At 29.9% G+C, this 20,163-nt stretch overlaps 1 protein-coding gene across 1 annotated transcript; it reads right to left on the reverse strand.

The window, feature by feature from the left end:
- Nucleotides 1–3,385: 3,385 nt before the first annotated feature.
- Nucleotides 3,386–4,797, reverse strand: LOC129887471 (protein terminal ear1 homolog). The gene is made up of 4 exons (XM_055962580.1): nucleotides 4,206–4,797; nucleotides 3,886–4,008; nucleotides 3,655–3,796; nucleotides 3,386–3,568 (listed from the first exon to the last, which is right to left on the reverse strand). Exons 1-4 carry the CDS (start codon nucleotides 4,649–4,651, stop codon nucleotides 3,386–3,388), a joined length of 894 nt encoding a protein of 297 aa, XP_055818555.1. The 5' UTR covers nucleotides 4,652–4,797.
- Nucleotides 4,798–20,163: the final 15,366 nt, after the last annotated feature.

Genomic DNA, 20,163 nt, shown 5'->3' on the forward strand with positions numbered 1-20,163 from the left:
AAGAAATAGTAATTTATTTTCTTAGGGCTCCTTTACAGGATAATATTAAATAGTTTTAGGATTAAATTATAGTGCTACTCAATTTGTTGTTTGGTTGGCAAATTCGGAATAAATTATTCTAAGATTAGTAATTAGTATCAGAAATAAGTTATCCTTCCCTTGGGTGGTATAGTAATCCTGGAATAACTTATTCCAGAATAAAGTAGATAAATGACAAAAATATCCCTTTAAACCCCTTTTATACATCACTTTTCAAATTCATAAAGGGTATTTTTGTAAATAAATAATTTATTATTAAAATTTATATAATGTGTATTATTTTGAATGCAGCAAATCAAACACTTAAAAATAACTTCATCATAACTTATCCTATTATGACTAATATCATCATAATTTATTCCGTCAAATTAATTTCATCATAATTTGTATTCAAACCAAACGACCCTTACGGATAGAAGTAGGATATACTTCAATAGAAAATAGGGAGAACTATGTCTAGGTTACATAGTTTAGAAAAAAAATTGAATTTATTATAGAAATTTATATATTTTATTTTTCCATATGTTTATTTAAAAGAGTCATCTATTCTAAAATTATATATACAGTGCCAATCACATTCATTATGAAAAGGAAAGAATGTGGACGGTTCTCATACTTGAGCAGGAATTTGAAGTTCGATTCATGAATATTGAAATTTTTTGATAAAAAAATATTTTTTTCTTTAATATGATTCGAATCAAACCAAAATAAAATGTAGAATATAGATACATAACTTACATCTTTGCAAGTAAATAATTTTAAAAATCAAACTTCAATAAGTTTTTTTTCCTATAAAATTGCCTTTGAACAAGTAATTGTTAGAGAAAATATTTTGAGCTAATCGTGCATTGTGTTTATGCACAAGTGAAATAATTAGGTGATTTATGCATATGTAAATTATACTAATATGATGTTTATAAATATTATATCAAGCTAAATATTGATGATGCCTTCGACGTGTTTTATGACTAACAATCATTAAATCAAAGGCTTCACCACTCAATTCATTTCGTTCATCTGTTATCGGATCTAAAATCTAGTTATTTATTTAATTATTGATTTACAAATAATAAAATTGTAGAATATAGAGGATTCAACAAGTTTATGAATCCAAGTGTTAGTAATGATGAAAGAAAAAAATAAGACGAAGAAGAAAGAGAAAGAAAAGAAGGCAGAATTCTATATCTTGCATAATATCTTAGTTACTTGTTGTATGGTACATTATCTGGATTATATATATGTACTCCCTAATTACATTGCTTATAAATTGATTAGTTATAACTAACTACATAGTAATTAACTTAACATACAGTAATTCTTAGCATCTTTTAACTACTTGGCTCAGCAAAAATAATCAAATTTCTCTATCGCAAATAGAGGCTAATTCTGATGTATTATATAAAATTAAACTGATCTCCGGTGTGTATTATTTCTCATTATAGGTATTTTATGATCAATTTGGGCACTGTGCAACCTCATCATGTATATCGCGAACCAAATACATATTGGTCGATTGCTTTACTATGGCAGAAAATAATACTATACTATTAATATTGAACAAAAAAGTTAAAAATATTGTGTCAAGAATTTAAATTAGGCTTCGCACATAGGGGTCAGTGTCATCACTCTCTCTGTTTTCTTTTTTCTTTATTTATATACTCAATAAAAGACAATTCAATATAAGGAGAATTATTTTTTCATAATTAAAAAAGATCCAGAAAAAATCTTTATTTTTTTTGTGTAACAACGTATCGATCTCATGTATTCTCTGATACTTACCATCTAACTCTTTGGTTAGAATAAAACTGGAGAAAAAGGTCGAATATTGCTCTAGGAAAAATACTGCAATGTAAAATAAAGAAATGGTCCATCTTATAAGTGTAAATATTTTTTATATATATTAGTATAATGTTAATTTAAATATTATTTATTATCATAATTCATAAGTAGTTTAATTTTGATATGTTCATATGTTATTCGGTGTCAATTTCATTACCTTTGAAAAGTAAAAAAATGTGATGAGATGGCCGAATGTTATTCATTTTGAAATAAAATTTGAGGTTCAAATCACAGTAATAATTTTTTAAAATAGTAGAAAAGTGTGTTTCATTTAATAAGATTTGATTGAACCCAAATAAATTTAAAAATATTCATTTATATTTTAAATTAATTTGGTCGTTGATCTCGATCACTTTATTGTCTTCCACTTACATTTCTAAAGTCATTTATTAATAGTTTGTTTGGCCATGTGATATAAAATCATAAATATAAAATTATTTGAAATTTTATTTTGACTTATAATTCAAGTTTCCAGTGAAGACGAAACAAGATTTCAGTGATTCCGTCTTCTATTAATTATTTATTCAAATTCAATTACAATAAATAAAATAGAAAATTCTTGAATAGTATACTTCTCATTGAATGATAAATCCCTTTAACTCTTAATAATTAAAGAAATATCTTGAAATCCATAAGGAATTTACTTGTTTAAGTTGTATTTTTTAATCATAAACGTAAAATCCTCCTATATTCTAAAGTTTAAGTTGTAGAAGGTTAACTTCAAGATAATGTTCCGAAGTCTCATTAAGGTTAACTTCAAGATAATGTTCAGAAATCTCATTGGGATGTTTATAATGTTTTGGCTAAAAGTTATAAATTAATTATATTCAATTTTTAATTTTTAACTTATTTTTGTATTTGGCCTAAAAATAGATGCTTTAAAATACTTTATGTTTTTTCCAAATAATATCTTTAAAAAAAATTCTTAAAATCAAAAACTACTTAAAATAAATCAATCCAAACACCCCCACTTACAACTTAGATAATAGTCTAGAGTCTTATTTACTAAAAGTCAAAGCTACAATTCTTTGAACTTAAAAAGAGACGAACATTGTTTTTCCGTGGCTCAGTTAAAAATATTTTGTTATTTTTGCAGTAAAATTTATTATCTCACTAGTCAAATATATAAATTTTGATCATCACTTTATCATATTCGTATTAAAATTTCAAATTAAATTAATCCAACATGTAAAATATTAATTCAAATGGTAAAGTAGTACACATATTATGAGTAATTTTACCTAGTAAATTAAAATTATAATAAATTCATGTGATATGAAAAGATCTAACACAACCAGAGGAGTAACAGACCAAATCAACTTTAATGTCTCATAGGTGTTTATTTCGTAAAAGAAAAATACAACAACAAAGGGTGGACCCCCATCACCTGCTACTCTATCGATCCATCGATCGGATCATTTTAGGGAGATTTCTCAGGTGCCAGTATTCCACCCCCAAAGTTTCTTCTGCAAGCTGCTAAGCTAATATAAACCCTAATAGTAGTACCCTAAAGTTGGGGTTTCTTGAGTAAATATGAACAAGATGGGGTGACTTTGTATTGCCCCACAGTAATCATTTGCACCGATTTCCCATAACCATCTCTTGGAGGACTAAACCAAACTGGCAGAAATCCTTCTGATTCACAATCAAATCTTGTTTGCTTGAATCGGTTCACTAAAGCTTCTTTTCCCTGTCAATTGCTAAAAATTTCACATCAAAGATCTGTAACTTAATTAACAATTTTTTTTCTATTTTTAAAATTTGACAATCACGCACCTGGATCTTCGCATTGACAATCTTAACACTCCTTGCTGACCCCGGAAACACGTTTAGTTTGTCATTAAAAACGCAAAAAAAATTCCACACTGTTCTGTGATCGGTGAAATTCACAAATGCATAGCCTTTGCTTCTCTCTTTTCTGCAAAAAATAAAAGAAAAGAAAAGCTAATTAGTACTGATCAAGTTGCTAATGAGATCAATTATTACTAGGTAGATTAAAGGACATACTTGAAATCCATAGGCAAATACAAGAAATCATATGCGAAGACAGTATTTTCTCCATTTGAATCTTTCGCCTTTTGATTCTCCAGTAAGCAGTGCTGGTCAAGAAATTTCATCAACATTTCACGGCTGTTAAGGAAAAATAAAATTAATTAGCCATCAAATATCTCAGAGCTAGCTAGCAGATAACTAAACGACAGTGATAATGATATGTAACTAGAGAGTCGGACGGTTAAATTTTGTTTCGATCAACTTCCAAATAAGGAAAAAGTAATATGAACATTAAAAGAGGCAAAAGAAATAGACAAACAAAAATTAGCAATTACTTGTAGTGATATGGGACATTCTTGATCATGACAGTAGTACTGTTTTTATGTGTCCAACTTATAGGTATCACATCGTGTTTCTTCAGCCCATCGTTTCTCGACCACTTGTCATAAAAAACACCTTGTCTCTGATCATTTTCCACTGTTCTCCGCCAAACTAAACGTCCCTCACTTGAACAATTTCCTCTTCCAAACCCACCTCTTTTTCCTTTACTCGATCGAGAAAAGCCTTGCCCTCCTCCTCCTCCTCGTCTAGCGATATAATCATTTCTCAACCTAGGAGGGATATTCGGACCCGGACGTGTCACCGATGGTGGTCGCACATTCTCCCGAGGCAGCAAATCTACAGTAGGAGGTGGAGGAAGCAGCACAGGCGGTGGCGGAGTGGCAATAGGGATATATTCGGGTGCATGCGGGTTCAACACACTCCTACGAACAACAGACATGTGTACAGTTGATAAAGTTGTAGCGATTTTGGGAAAAAAATTGTTTGGTCTTGTTTCTTTTATATGGAAAAAGAAAAAGACAAGAGAGAGAGATCTGAACAGAAGAAAATAGACAGTGATAGTGAAGGAAGAAATAAAGAAAGAAACTGTTGGTTTACTGCACTGTACTCTCCGTAGGCACCAAAAAGGCCTTTTTATAGCAGGCAACCAAGCAAACGACCAAAATTTCTTTTCCAGAGAGTAAAGTAGAATATTGTGAGGTCGTTGGGGTATAACAAGTTATTTCGGGATTAATTATTTTTGAATAAGTTATTTTATTATATATATATATATAGACTAATTTATTTCATCACTAAGGAGTTGTTCGGTTTGAAGAATAACACTAAATAGTCTTGAAATTAAATTATAGTGACACTTAATTTGTTGTTTGGTTGAGAAGTTTGAAATAACTTATCTCGAGACTAATAATTAGTAATGAGATAAATTATCTCTCCTCTTGGGTATCATACTACTCACAGGATAATTTATCTCAAAATAAAATAACTAAATAACAAAGATATCCCTTTATATCATTTTAACACCTCACTTTTCACATTTATATATATATTACATTATTATTTGTACCATATATAACAACCTTCACTCTTTTTTTTTGAATGATAATTCTTCATTTTTTTTCTATTAAAAATGACATTATATAATATAATTTTTATTTATAAATTTATTTGAGTAATTCTTGTGTTTATTTATATTTTGATTTCTCATAAACCTTTTTTTAACTTTAACAAACATAAAATGAAAATCTTATTTTTAAATTAAATAAGAAAAAAAATTAATTTTTAAATACATACAAACATCATGAAAATACACACATAAAAATATTTAAGCTAAAGAAGATGGAAGTTTTATTTTAAGAATAAATATTGAATAACTAAAGGTAGCAAAGAAAATATAAGAAACTAAATAAAGTGAAGAGTATTTTTGTAAACAAACAATTGATTCTTAAAAGTTATGCAGTGCATATTATTTTGAATATAACAAATGAAACACTCAATAACAAATAATCTCAACAAAACTTATCTTATCATAACTAATCCAAATATAATTTATCTCATCATAACTTGTATTAAAATCAAACGACCCATAAGGTATAAATGATAGGATAAATAATTCGAGAATTGCTTAATACTCCAATCAAACACAAAATAAAATAGCAGAACTATGTCTAGCTTATATAGTGTAAAAAAATTAATTTTATCATACACCTGGTAAGTTATATATTTAATTTTCCAAATGTTTATTTTAAAGGGAAAAAATATTTATACTCTAAATAGATTGGATTAATTCATATTAGTAATGATTTTGTTTATTTATCATTGAATCTAAACTCTAGCTGCTTTTCTAGTTATCGATTTACAAATAACAAAAAAGTAAATAAAAAAACCTCTATGCATTGCAAATAAGGTTGATTCCCATGTATTGTACAAAATTAAATCTCAATCTCCGGTGTGTATTATTTTTCATTATAATTTCTATAGATGATATATGATTAAAATAAATTTTTATCTATATATAATAAATATTGAACCCCATTAATTAATTCATTAATTTATTTTTTCAAATTTTAAACCTACTTACTAAAAAATCAAACTTTGCCACGATAGATGATGGATTTGGGCAATGTGCAACCTCATCATGTATATATATCGAAGCAAGTAATATGGTTGATTGTCTTGCTAAGCATGGCATGCACCTCACTTCTTCTACTTGTTGATGATGTTGAAAAAAATACAATAATATTAGTATTTAATTAAAAAAAATTAAATGGCATAAAACTATTAAAAATACTGTGGTGAGGAATTTGAATTAGGCCACATGATATTTAAAATAACTCTTACTTGTATTCTTAAGTTTTAACATAAATATTTGATCACATTATTGTTTTCCACTCACATCTCCAAACTAATGTATATAGTTAACATTTTGTTATGAAGATATCCTTGTAAAATATTAACAATTGTTTGGTAAAATTTCATTTATTTGGAGATGGATATATTGTTGTTGATAAAACATATTGTACGTGCCGAAAATAAAATTATCAGAAAGTTCATTTCACATCATCTTGTCTTGAAATAAGGGGGAGGGGGGGCAAGTGTAGGAGGCGCGTGTGGACACGCAGTAGGAGAGCGTGGAGAGGAAATCAAAAGCTCATAATTAGTTGCATTAAATAGCGAGATACGAAGGCTCGGGGATACGTGCGACAGCGGCGATGAATGTTTCTCCAATTGTTTCGTCTCTGCCGCTTTGCTGTGTTATTAGAGATTTTGTGGATAGCGTTAGCGTCTCACACTTGCTACGTCCTTCGATTGGACAAATAATTTAAAATATCAAATTTAATTTGAAAGTGGAAACTAATACTCCTACTAGAACTGGTGTGTACTTTCTCCATTTCAATTTACTTTTTTTTCTCCCTAAGATTTACACCTGTTGGCTTCAAAAGTGTCACAACTTCACTTAAAATTATTCAGAAGGTATTTTAGGATATTACGAAATTTCAGTGAAAAAATAATAATCAAAGTTTAGACGTGATTAGTTTAGATTCAAAAATATACTATATAAAGTTTAAGTCGAAAGATCATATTTGAAAGTTAAACTTATATTCGAACTTTAGCATATAATTGGAAAAAAATTAAAGCTAAAAATATTTAAAATAAATTAATTTAAACACCCTCTAAAAAAAAGTAAGATGTGCCTAATAATTATCGGAAAATAATCGTTAGTGCAAGTAATAGAGTCTGTAATTGTGAGTTTTTTGGGGTGTGGGGTTTTGGGGGTGGGGTGGGGAGTAGATGACAATAGTGTGAAGGACCATTTACTTAAATAATTAACATTAATTACAAATTTTAGTACATGTTTCACCTTTATAAAAAATAACAATACTCTTCTCGTTCGAAATAGTAAAAAAATTAAAGCACCAAAAGTGCTTTTTTTCTCTAGGTGTGTTTGGTATCAAGAAAAAAAAAATCATGAAAAATGTTTTCCTAAAAAATGTTTTCTTGAAAAATAAGTTGGTTTCTAACTTATTTTCTCGTGTTTGGTTGATGAGTAATAAATATTTTCTCGAAAATATTTTCTATTGTTTTGTTAGTGAATGAAAATATTTTTTAGAAAACATCTTTTATTTTTGGCTAGAGAGTAGAAAATATTTTTAGGAAAATAGTTTCTGAAAAAAAAATCACCCTAGTAATTGACTCGGGATTCGATCCCAACCTTTGATATGGAACCCAACTCGACTTTCAACCCAAAATTTGACTTCCAAATTTAGATTTGATCCCGACTTTCGAATCGAAATTCGACACACCTGATTCCAGACCTAACTTTCAAATAATTTAATTTTTTTTAAAAATATTTTTTTAATTTTTTGGGGTTGGGGGGCTGGCACGGGGGTCGAGGTTAGGGGGTGGATGAAAAAATAAAATTTTCAAGACTTGAAATATTTTTCAAAATCTAATTTTTAAATTTTTTTTTGTGGGGGGTGGGGCTGGTGGGGTGGGTGGAGCAGGGTCAGGGTAGTGGTAAAAAAAAATAATTCAAAATATGAAATATTTTTAAAAATAAATTATTATTTTTTTGTGTGTGTGGAGAGGGGGGGATGTTGGGGTGGGGGGCTGGTAGGGGGTCGGGTAGGTAAGGGGGAGTGGGGAAGAGTAGAGGGGGTAAAAATATGAAATTTTGAAATATTTTTTCAAAAAAGTAAAGTTTTTTAAAAATATCGTGGTCGGGTGGTTTGGTTAGGGATAGGTAAAAATGAAATTTTCAAAATGTGAAATATTTTTTAAAAATAAACTTTTAATGTTTTCTTAAAAAAGAAATTTAATTTTTTTTTGTTGGGGAGGGGGGCTCGTTGTAGGGTTGGGGTAAGAAGAAAACATTGTAATTTGAGGTTAGAGGAGAGTTTTGGAAAATGTTTTCCTTAATTTTTGGAAGAAAGTCATTTTCTGAGGAAAATAAGTTAATTTAAAAAATATTTTTCAAACATTTAAGTCAATCAAACATGAGAAAATTGAAAAACATTTCTGAAAAATATTTTCCTTCGTACCAAACACACACTCTCTCTTCCGTGTTTTCCTTTCTTTTTTCTCTTTCTCTTTTTTCTCTCCTTCTTTTCTTCTTTTTTTTTTCCGTTTTTCCTCCTTTTTTTTCTCTCTCTTTTTCCTTATTTTAAAAATAATAATTAATTATTTTAATTTAAAACTTAATTTTAAATTAAATATTATAGAAATAATTTTTTTATTATTTTTAAAATTAAATAATATTTTTATATAAATACATATATAATGCATTTCTAACACAATAAAAGAAATAAATATAAACGATAAGTGTAATACATTTTGAATTCAATATATTATACATATTATAGACATGTTTCAATGCACGTGGTAAATATATAACTAAAATATTTTTAATACAAATGTATTATAAGTATTATGTGTTAATTTCAAACATTCTAATATTATTCAAATTAATTTACGCTGTTAAAAATGTATTATATTTAATGAAATAACAACAATTGAATTCATAACAATGTATCATATTGAATTCTAATTGTAATACATTTTAAATTTAATATATTATACATATTATATAAACGTTTCAATGCACGTGATGAATATATAACTAAAATACTTTTAATATAATAATATATTCCGTTAATAAGAGAAAAAAATAAATAATAATTATAATAGAATTTGAATTCAATATATTATATGCATGTTTCAATGTACGTGGTGAATGTATAACTAAAATATTTTTAATACAATAATATATTTCGTTAATAAGAGGAAAAAAACAAAAAATAATTATAATAGATTTTGAATTCAATATATTATAGGCATATTTCAATGCACATGGTGAATATAAAACTAAAATATTTATTATACAATAATATATTTTAGCAGTATTAATAAGAAAAAAAATAAACAATAATTATAATACATTTTGAAATTAATTTATGATACATATTATAGGTATCTTTCAATAAATGTGGTGAATATATAATTAAAATATTTTTAATACAATATATTATAAGTATTATATGTAAATTTCAAATACTTCAGTACTATTTTAATTAATTTTAAATTAAAATAATTAATTATTATTTTTAAAAAAGGGAGAAAGAGAAAAAGAAAAAATAGATAGAAAAAGAAGAAAAGGCAGCACGCAGGAAGGGGGGAGGAAAAGATAAAGAGGGGGGGGGGGGTAATGGGTGATTGTATTAATTAAGATAATATATGTTATAGATCGTAATTAAATAAAAATATTTTTTTAAAAAATAATTATTAATATAAAAGAGTTTATTTATATAAAAATTTCTAGTGTGAAGTCCATCCCCATTTTAGAAGAGTAGGACTGTAGGAGTTATGAGTAGTATATAGGCCTGAGCCAATGAAGAGAGAAAATAGGATAGTTTGCTTCTCTCTTATCGTTTTTTCCCCATCTCATGTTAGGATAAATCTTTTTATTTCTCTTTTTTTATTTTTTTTCTTGTCCAAATTATTTATCGTGAATATTATAGTTATTTTTTGTAACAAATGGAGCACTGCCTCACAAGAACTCTTCATGACCCACAACAATGCTGCTCTATAGTCATCTATCTTCTCTCTAATGTGTACCATTTCTAGCAAGTATATATTCGAGCAAACCAAGACATTAGCACTACTTCAAACCTTGTGTTATGCCATATTGAGCAAGTGCTATCTCTCTCTCTCATATATATATATATATATATATATTATGTAGTAGACTACATGATCGGGTTGAGATAGGCTCATTTGATTGGGGAATAAGTTATTTTGAGACTAATTATTTTAGGATTATTATTTCACTCTTAATGTAGAATAAAAACAACACTATAATTTTGGGGTAAGTTATTTCGGGATTTTATCCTAATTAAATATGGGATAAACTCATCCAAAAACTAATTTTGGGATTAGTTATCCCTTAACTCTCGTACCAAATGAGCCCTTAATTCCTACTTTACTCTTATTATTGACTATAGTCATTTTTCAATATATTTTTCAAAAGAGTTTTTGGCCAAAATCATCCTTAAACTATACTCCAAACTAAATTACATCCTTAAAATATTATTTTTAGCAAAAAACATACTCCAAGTATTTAAAAATTGACAACTTTCATCCTTCTACTAGAATTTGTCATGAAACTAATAGATCCCAAAAAATTTAAGTCATCCCTTCATATTTATTATTGAAATACGCCAAAAGTACTATGATAAACTTTTTCGGCAATTAAGTTTAACATTATGCAAAAAAAATTAATTAAATAATTTTTCATATATTTTTTTGTTATTTAATATTAAAAAAGTTGTCAGTTGAAATATGTTTCTTCTCAATTGAATCAGCTAGAAGATATGTTTTGGAGATTTCCATTTCTAATAATGGAGAATGAAACTTGAATGCGGGACATAATCAGAATTTTGATCACCTCAATATCATATTGCCCAGAAAAAATATAGATCTAACTGCAATTTGGCTATGAAAAAGGTGAAGATAATCAAGCTCTGGCTTCTTTCCGTTGGTAATGAAAAGAAGAGCAGATCATGTATCCTCACACTTTCCTAACATTTTTTGTTTCAACAAGCACTAGTGTCCAACATTTTATTTTCTTCAAGAGGTATTTATAGTAGGTAATGAAATTATGTAGGAAAACTTTTATCGATAGCTAGTCACGTGAACTTCACATGTTTTTGCAGGATCCCTTAGTTTTTTGACAATATCTAACAGAATGATGAAAATTGTTAACTTTCAAATATTTGAAGGATATTTTGTGCCAAAAAATATATTTTAAGAATGTAGTTTAAATATGGGGTATAGTTTAAGTATGTTTTTAGCCAAAAACTCTTTTTGAAAATATTGAATTTATTATATTCAAAATGTGATATAATAAAAGTGTCATTCTATTTATTGCTCCTTCAAAGGCTTGTCAAGTCAATATTTAACAAGTAAAAATGGAGGGCAGGGGTATTTGGACATGAAAATTAAATTTGATCCAGTTTTGCAATAAATATTGAAATTGAATCTTGAATATCTGAGTTTTTGAAATTGTGATTTTTGGAATTTGAAGTTGTGTTTGGACATAAATTTTACTTGATAAAAAAGTGAAGTTTTGTGAGTGAAAGTCCTATTTTAAAAATATTTGAAGATCATATTTTTAAAATGTAATTAAATTTCATGACCAAACATATATTTTTTTAAATAGATTTTCAAAATCTACTCACACAATCTATGATCAAACGCTAACTAAGTTAAAGTTTTTAGGAGTAAAAACTTAAAAAACTTATTTTTCAAAGTTCTAGATATTAAATTTTGTAGCTGAAATAATCAACAAATTTAATAAACAAAAAGTTACTTAGAACATCTTCAAATATCATTTCAAATTTTGGAACTAGAAGTTGTGAACAAACGGGACAATAAAAGCTTACCCGCAGCCATTACATTGAACAAGTCAAAACACATCATTTTATATACATTTATATCACCAAATGATAGTTAATTAGTTTGAGTTCTCATTGGACTTGACCATGGAAATTCAGTATAATTTGATATAAATACTTCATATGGGTAAGTTTTTGCTGTATTTCCTCTATCAATTGCTCAAATTGATCTAAATTTTTACCCAGAAAATACAGCACGCAGATATTCAAAAATCATTTTATGGACGTCGTTGTAATGGCAACTGCGCAACCGGTGATTCTCAATTATTCAGTGCAACATGAGTTGTGGGCTCGTGGATCCATTGGGCTTCTAGTTTGTTTTGGACCATAATATGCGAAGTCCAAACAAACAAAAGGTAAAAAATGTGCAACGTTTAATTTGATAAACCGGGCCGAAGGCTAACACAAAAAAATAAGATTTTTTGTAGCACCTGATTTCATCATGCTTATATTTATGTAGACTTTATACTGCTTTTCTTATTAACAATTATGTTTTCTCCACTATTTTTTATTCTTTTATTTGGAATAGATACACTTGAGCCAATGGTCTTTCGAAACCACATCTCTACCTCCACAAGGTAATGATAAGGTCAACGTACTACTTTGGAGGGAAAGACGGACAACTTTTCACATACATATTCTTTATCCGTTATTATTATGTTTCATAACCGTCTAATGATTTTCTAGTATATTTTTTGACAATATTAATGGTTTGCCAAGTCTGCAACTGCTAAGGTTGTTCACCCACTCACTATATAAGTATATATATATATAATAGTAGTGCATAATAAGTAAGAGCTGTCCCAACCATATATATAGCTTTAAAAGGACCACAAGACACAAATTAGAGCTAGCAGAAAAAGTGAACCATGTGCAATCAAATTCTCGACAGTACAGTGTCAATGATAGAAACTCAGCATATCAATTCTTGGCTTCTACTCCTTTACTTGTATGAGTATTTCCAGAGATTCCCTCACTCTCCTTCTGTCTTTTTTTTTTCTTCCTAATTTAAATGTCATATATAGAGATGTCAAATAGACATGACGGGTTAAACTTTATACAACGATATATAGGATTATTATGAAAAGCGGTGTAGGGCAAGGCAAGGTAAGGCGTGTTGAAATAATGTTTTGAACAAAATAGTGGGACGAGAGCAGAAAATTAAAAATAGAAGAAAGAATTACTATCAAAGCAAGGTAGGATGAGTTGAGATTTTTGTGGATTAAGCCTCTTGCCCAGTCTCGTTCCATCGCCTCGCCCCACTACCACCTCTAAGCATATATTCTCAAATTTTGAGATACAAATCTATGATTTAAAACCAGTAGATTATAATACTATCTATCGCATCTTCAAACCGAAAATAGCAAAAAAATTGCAAATCATAGATTTATTATAACAAAATGAAAACTTTGATCGGTCACATCTTCACATGGGGTAGTGTATCTTCCACTCCTTTTCTAGGATTACTCAAGTCTTTTACAACAATGTATCACTACATAATTGGGAAGGGAAAAAATCACAACGGAAGATTTATAGAAATAGTTACAATAACAATAATATAATATTCAGTGTAATAATTATTGAGTGTATGCACACTTTATCCCTATTTCGTAGAGATAGAGAAACTATTTTTGAAAGTCTGTCTCAAGTAATACATATCACACTACTAAAAAACAGTCAAAAAGTGTCAGACTATCGCTTTTTAAAGTAAAAATCGACGGAAAAGCGACACAGTCACTTCCGACGCTTTTTGCCTCGACGTTTTTCAAGCAGCGACGGACTGCGCTTCTAAGCGACGCAATCTGTCGCTTTTGTATTTTTTAAAAAAAAATAATTAATTTTTAAAATTGCGATGTACTGCGTCTCTATGTTCTCAGCATGATGAACATAACGACGTAGTCCGTCACAATTTTAAAAATTAAAATTTCCAGACAAGCGACAGATAGCGTCGCTATGTCCGTCACGTTGTTCTTCATTGTTCTTAATTATGAAGAACAAAGCGACGGACTAGGCGACCCTGTCCGTCGCAATTTTTTGAATTTTTTTTTAAAAAAATGCAAGAAAAGCAACGGACAATAGGGCCCTGTCCATAGCCTTTTCTGCAAATGTTTTAATAGCAGAACCCTGTAATTTTTGCTGCCCAACCTGCTCAATCAATTCAAATCAATAACAACACAATCAACAATAAACTCAAACAATACAATCAATTCAATATATCTTTCACAACTTAAAAAAAACATTCAAAGAAGGGAAATTAATAGACTAAACACTTGTAAAACTCTTCCAAAGTTAGTAAAATATCCAAATTTAATAAAAATATTCAAAAATGATGTGAGTAATGTAATTAAGGAGGAGTGGGGGCTATGTATTCTTCATCCTCTGATGAATAATCGCCAGAAGTGGACGCTCTTGAAGAACGGGACGGCCTACGAGTGAGGTTGAGCACCTGTTCTTTGATTTGCTCAATGATTTGATCCGTTCTTTTTTGTTCAGCAAGTCTTCTTTCCTCAGACGCTGCCAATGCATATGTAAGGTCTAAGATTTTACTCTACATATCAACTATCTGAACACCGTCAAGTGTCTCGGCTTGGCGTGACAACCCAATACCTTGTAGACCTGATTAGAGTCGTCGAACGTTGTTTTGAGAACCCATCTCGTAGATCCTGCCCTTATGTGTCCCTACTACCACTTTTTCAGTCCAAATTTTAGTGGACTCTTTTGGCGCTAGTTGTACTGAATCTCCTATCTCATCAATGCACTGCTGGTACATATCGTACATTTAAAAATAAGTTATCATGAAAATAAAAATTATCATCATAAAATTTTAATTCATTTATATGCACTATTTATTTTAAATAACTTATATAAATTTGTGCGGCCCTTTCCTCCACCCACTCATCCAGATCTGACTCATTGATCTTCTTCTTAACATGAGTCTTCTTGAATACCTCGCAAAAAGGGGAGGGCGCCTCAATTCTTTTTTCTATAAATAATAATACAATTTTAGATGATATTAATCAAATAATATTTAAGGAACTAAATTTATATGAATTAAAATTTCAAATTTAGAAAACTTACCATCTCCTTTGTAATCATCCCAACACTTTTTGCACCTCTAGTGTGCAACGAGCCACCCTTTAAATTGCCTCTAGATTTTTTTGACTTGCTCGGACATAACCTTGAATTCATCGGTCTCCCAATAACGACACAACTCCTAAAAAATATGCGGTAACATCAAACTAGGAGGTGTCATGAAATCTTGGGTCGCCTTAAGCCAGCTAGACAGTCTAGCGCTCGCTTTCCTCTCAAGTGTGATCGTAATGATCATATTGTACTTCGGATGCCAAGTACACGAAGTCTGGAAAAATAATTAGTAGTGTTAGATAATTAATAAAGTATACTAAAAAATAGATAAGCTAATTAACTAAAACATGTATAAGCAAACATATATATACCTTAAATTCATTAAACATGGTATGCCGTATCCTATTTCAAATCACGCTCCAAGAGTGATAGGGCTCTGTATAGAGCCTCCGAACACTCTCTTGTAGAGCCCTGACAGCTGGTTTAGAAGGATGTCACCTGCAAGACAAACACGTTAGTTCAAGTATTATAAATTAATAGTAAAGAAATAAATAAAATAAAAAAGTTTCGATAATCCATCGGCCTCAATTATGACTCTTCCTAGCCTGTCCTTCTGCCAGGTGCTAGCTCAAGCGACTCATTGGGTGTAGCATCCGGAGAAGGTGGAGGTGAATGTGATACACCAGGAGGCACATAATGCCGAGTCAATGGAGGAGTAGCAGCCATAACATATGACTCAGTACTCCTGTCTTTAAGTCCCATGGTGGATAGGTGAGAAGATGCTAAATCTGAGAGATGTGGAGAAGGAGATGGCGTCACAGAGGATATCCTATTGGCTGATAACGGTCGTACTCGACGATAAGCCTCCGTAGATAGGATGGTATAGTGGCGTAGAGGCAAGGACTGCGACAAAGAAGAAACATTCGTTGGTATTCGATAATGAGGATGATAATAGGGATTTGTTGTCCCAAATTGAATAACATATATGTGTGTATCCGTGCTGAATTGCTCTACATGCTTCGATGCAGATGAAACAAAATTTAGTATCAGTCTCTATAGGTCTCTTAGACTTCTATTTACTACTCGAGCTAGGCTGGGTCATCCCAAAATGATCCCGAGATCTATTACCATCACCAGACATTATGCAAATTATATTACAATATATAAATTGATTAAATAAAATTAGTATTAGCGAAATAAATTAACTTACATACTAGCTACAAGCTATCATTTTACCACTCTTCCACCTCGCTTGTTTCATTTTCGTCAATATTCTCTCATTCTCCCTCCTCAGTTGTTTTATTTCATCATCCCATTGATCCTCCTCAAATGATTCATCGCATTCTTCATCCTCATTTATTTCTTCCTCGATATTTGCATTTTGTGCAATGATAAAAGGATTATAACTTTTGTATTGTCTGATGTGCTTAACTTCAATTATGCTATGTTGTTGGTCAAGCCACTTAAACCCAAATAATACGATCTTTTTTTTGGCCAGCCTAAATACCTTACTTACTAATCTCATGAATAACACTAAAATAGTCAATAGTGTGGCAAGAACCATCAACATCACCTTGTATATTTACACCGCGATTATTAGTTTTCTTAAACATAGAAACTTGTTCAGTTTGAAACTTAAAACCATTCACACAATACTTATTCATTATTTGAATTTGAGATTCAGGTCCAAATGCAATTTCTCTTACTGATTGCAAATGTTCGATATTTGAATAATCATCGTAAACCTACATATTGTTATTCAAAATAATACAATTTAGAATAAATGAAATACATTATTATACTTATTGATTCAATGTAAGCTTGCACACTTACATATTCTTTTAGCTATTTGAAAAACCTCGTATATATGTCTTCATTACCCCATATGATTATAAACAAACTGATAATTGTACCTTTAGATTTTTCGTTAGTTAATAAACAATTAGTATGTAATTTGATAACATACTTTATCACTTACTCGAGAGATATGGTTGAATCTATGGACAATTAAGCAAAATATGTGTCACAGCTGATTGCATTTCCATACTAGTGAAGCCTCACTTTTCACGCTTTTTAGATCTCCGACTATTTTGATTAAAAATTGATATCGGGAGAAATAAAGGATCTGTATCACCTTCATCATTGCGATTTGGCCCAGTTCTCATATATGACACTTCATTGACAAAGTAGTGAAAATAAAAATCATCAGTTTTTCTCGCAATATGACCTTGAACAACTAATCTTTTCGATCTTTACCCTTTGCTTAATTATTTGCTTGCAACTGTCAATTTTTTTGTATGTATATAATTACTATAATTAGCTACTAATTGTAGTGTATATAAGAAAAAATAACTTAATGAATATAAAGAATAACATTACCTCTCAAATGGATACATCCATCTTGTTTGAACTGGACTCTGAGGTGGGCCTCTTGTACAAGGTGAATTGGAAGATGCTCCATCACGTCAAAGAAACCACATGAAAAGATCTTCTCCAACTTAATAGTAATAACATGAATATTTTCCTCAATCCTATCTAAACAACTATGTAACAATTTTTCTGAACATAAATCTTTAAAGAAAAGATCGATCTCTGTGATTGATTTTCATATCATGTCGGGTAAATGGGTAAAAACGATAGAAATTAAAGTTTTCATGAATACATGACAATCATGACTTTTCATACATATCAACTTTCCTTCATTCATATCTTCCACTTTCCTAAATTCGAAACATAGCCCCCAACATCCTCAAATTTTTAACCCACTCACAAATTTAACGTTTCTCATTCAATGGGAATGGGAAACTGGCTTTGGGCTTAACTATTTTATCATTTTATAATTCTTGCAGCCACAGCTCCTTCCTACAATATTCTTTTATGTCCATTCTTACTTTTGCATTGTCTTTTGTTTTACCCTTGACATCCATTACTGTGTTAAATAAATTATCAAAATATTTTTTTAATGTGCATCACATCAAAATTATGTCATAGGAGATTATCTTTCAAATACGGCAACTCTCAAAATATGCTCTGTTTGATCCAATTATGTTCAACACCATATCCGAAAAGCTTAGAAGGTGAATCTTCTGTAACTTTAGGCAATTGAGAAACTCTCTCCCAAATTTTATGCCCTGTCATTGATGGAGGTGGAGGGTCACTTGCAATCCTGTTTTTTCTGAATGCATTTTTCATTTTTCTAAACTCATGGTTCAGTGATAAAAACTGATGATGACAATCAAATCATGTATTTTTTCTGCCATGCTTTAAGGTGAATGCCTTACTATTTTCCATGCAATAAGGACAAGCAAGCTTTCCAACAGTCTCCAACAAGACAACATTTCGTATGCAGAAAAATCATTAATAGTCCACATTAAAGAAGTACGGATAACAAAATTCTATTTAGTTGATATATCTATATCATAAGTCGGTACGCCTTCAAACCACAATTGTTTTAACTCATCTAGCAATGATTGTAAATGGACATCAATTAAATTTTTAGAATTACGAGGACCCAGAATAATATAACTTAGAAAGATGTATGGACTTGGCATGCATATTTCAGGAGGAAGATTGTACGGAGTAAGAAATACAGGGCAGTAAGTATAAGGTGGGCAGCATTAGAGAATGGTGTGAAGCCATCTACACATAACCCCATTCTTACATTTCTTGACTCACTAGCAAAATCATGATACAAGTTATCAAAATGTTTCCATGCTTCTCCATCAGATGGATGAAACATGACACCCGACGGCCTTCTATATTCACAATGTCATCTCATATGTGGGGCAGACCTCATCAATCCATACAACCTCTTTAATCTAGGAATAATAGGTAAATGATGCATCGGATTGGGACCATCTATCTTTTCAGCAGGGTCCTCTTATAACGAGCTTGTCCACAAAACTTACAATTTTTTAATTCACAGTCTTATAGAACCACATGTAGCCCTTAACACAACAACGAATCCTATCAGACGACAATCCTAACTTGGAAATCAATCTCTTTGCCTGATAGAAGTTCTTAGGTATTTTAAACTCCCAATTAACCAGTTCGCCCAGAAAATCAATAGCCGCATGAGGAACACTCAAATCTGATTTAATATTCATTAACCTAACTACAACTGACAAAGCAGAATGCGGACTCCCTTCACATAGTAGACGACTATCCTCTTCTAATTGTTGATAGAAGTGTCTTGCTTCTTCATTAAGAGCTTCATCAAAATATTATTCGGGTTCCATCCACCTTGAACCCGAAAGCATCATTGATCATTTCATGAACTCTATCATGTATAATCCTATCATGTTCAACCCTAATTTGACCATGTGGTGCAAGCATATTATATTCATCAACGGGCAAAAAATTATAAAATATATTCCTCTTCATGATCAACTCATACAAAATAGCTAGGATTAAATCCATTACCATACAAATGAACCCTAACTATATATGGATTAAAAAATTTCAAGCACATATATTCACGACAAGGACATCTAACCAATCCATTTCTCTTAAAAATATCAAGTTTCATTGCATGATCGATAAAATTTCTTACACTGTCAATAAATTCAGGCTTCAAACCACCACCAACTTCATCGTGCATATTATACATCCACAAACGATGATCCATCTATAAAATTATATATATTCAAACTTAATTAGTTCATAAAGACTACAATTCATCGAGACTACAAGTGTCATTAAGTTCAAGTTATAATTAATTAATTCATATAATAATTAATTCAAGTTATAATTAAGTTCAAGTTATAATTAATTCAAGTCATAATTATGTTCAAGTTTTAATTAATTCAAGTTATAATTAAGTTCATGTTTTAATTAATTCAAATTATAATTAAGTTCATGTTTTAATTAATTCAAGTTATAATTAAGTTCATGTTCTAATTAATTGAAGTTATAATTA

Source organism: Solanum dulcamara, chromosome 4 (assembly GCF_947179165.1).
Source record: "Solanum dulcamara chromosome 4, daSolDulc1.2, whole genome shotgun sequence".
Classification (NCBI taxonomy): Eukaryota; Viridiplantae; Streptophyta; class Magnoliopsida; order Solanales; family Solanaceae; genus Solanum; species Solanum dulcamara.

Bases quoted from the DNA above. Each gene is read 5' to 3' on its own strand.
- LOC129887471 (XM_055962580.1), bottom strand. From the start codon at position 4,651: ATGTCTGTTGTTCGTAGGAGTGTGTTGAACCCGCATGCACCCGAATAT. The intron at 4,009-4,205 runs GTAATTGCTAAT...TTTCCTTAACAG, and splicing joins AATGTCCCATATCACTACAA to CCGTGAAATGTTGATGAAAT. The intron at 3,569-3,654 runs GTGCGTGATTGT...AGCAATTGACAG, and splicing joins TTGTCAATGCGAAGATCCAG to GGAAAAGAAGCTTTAGTGAA.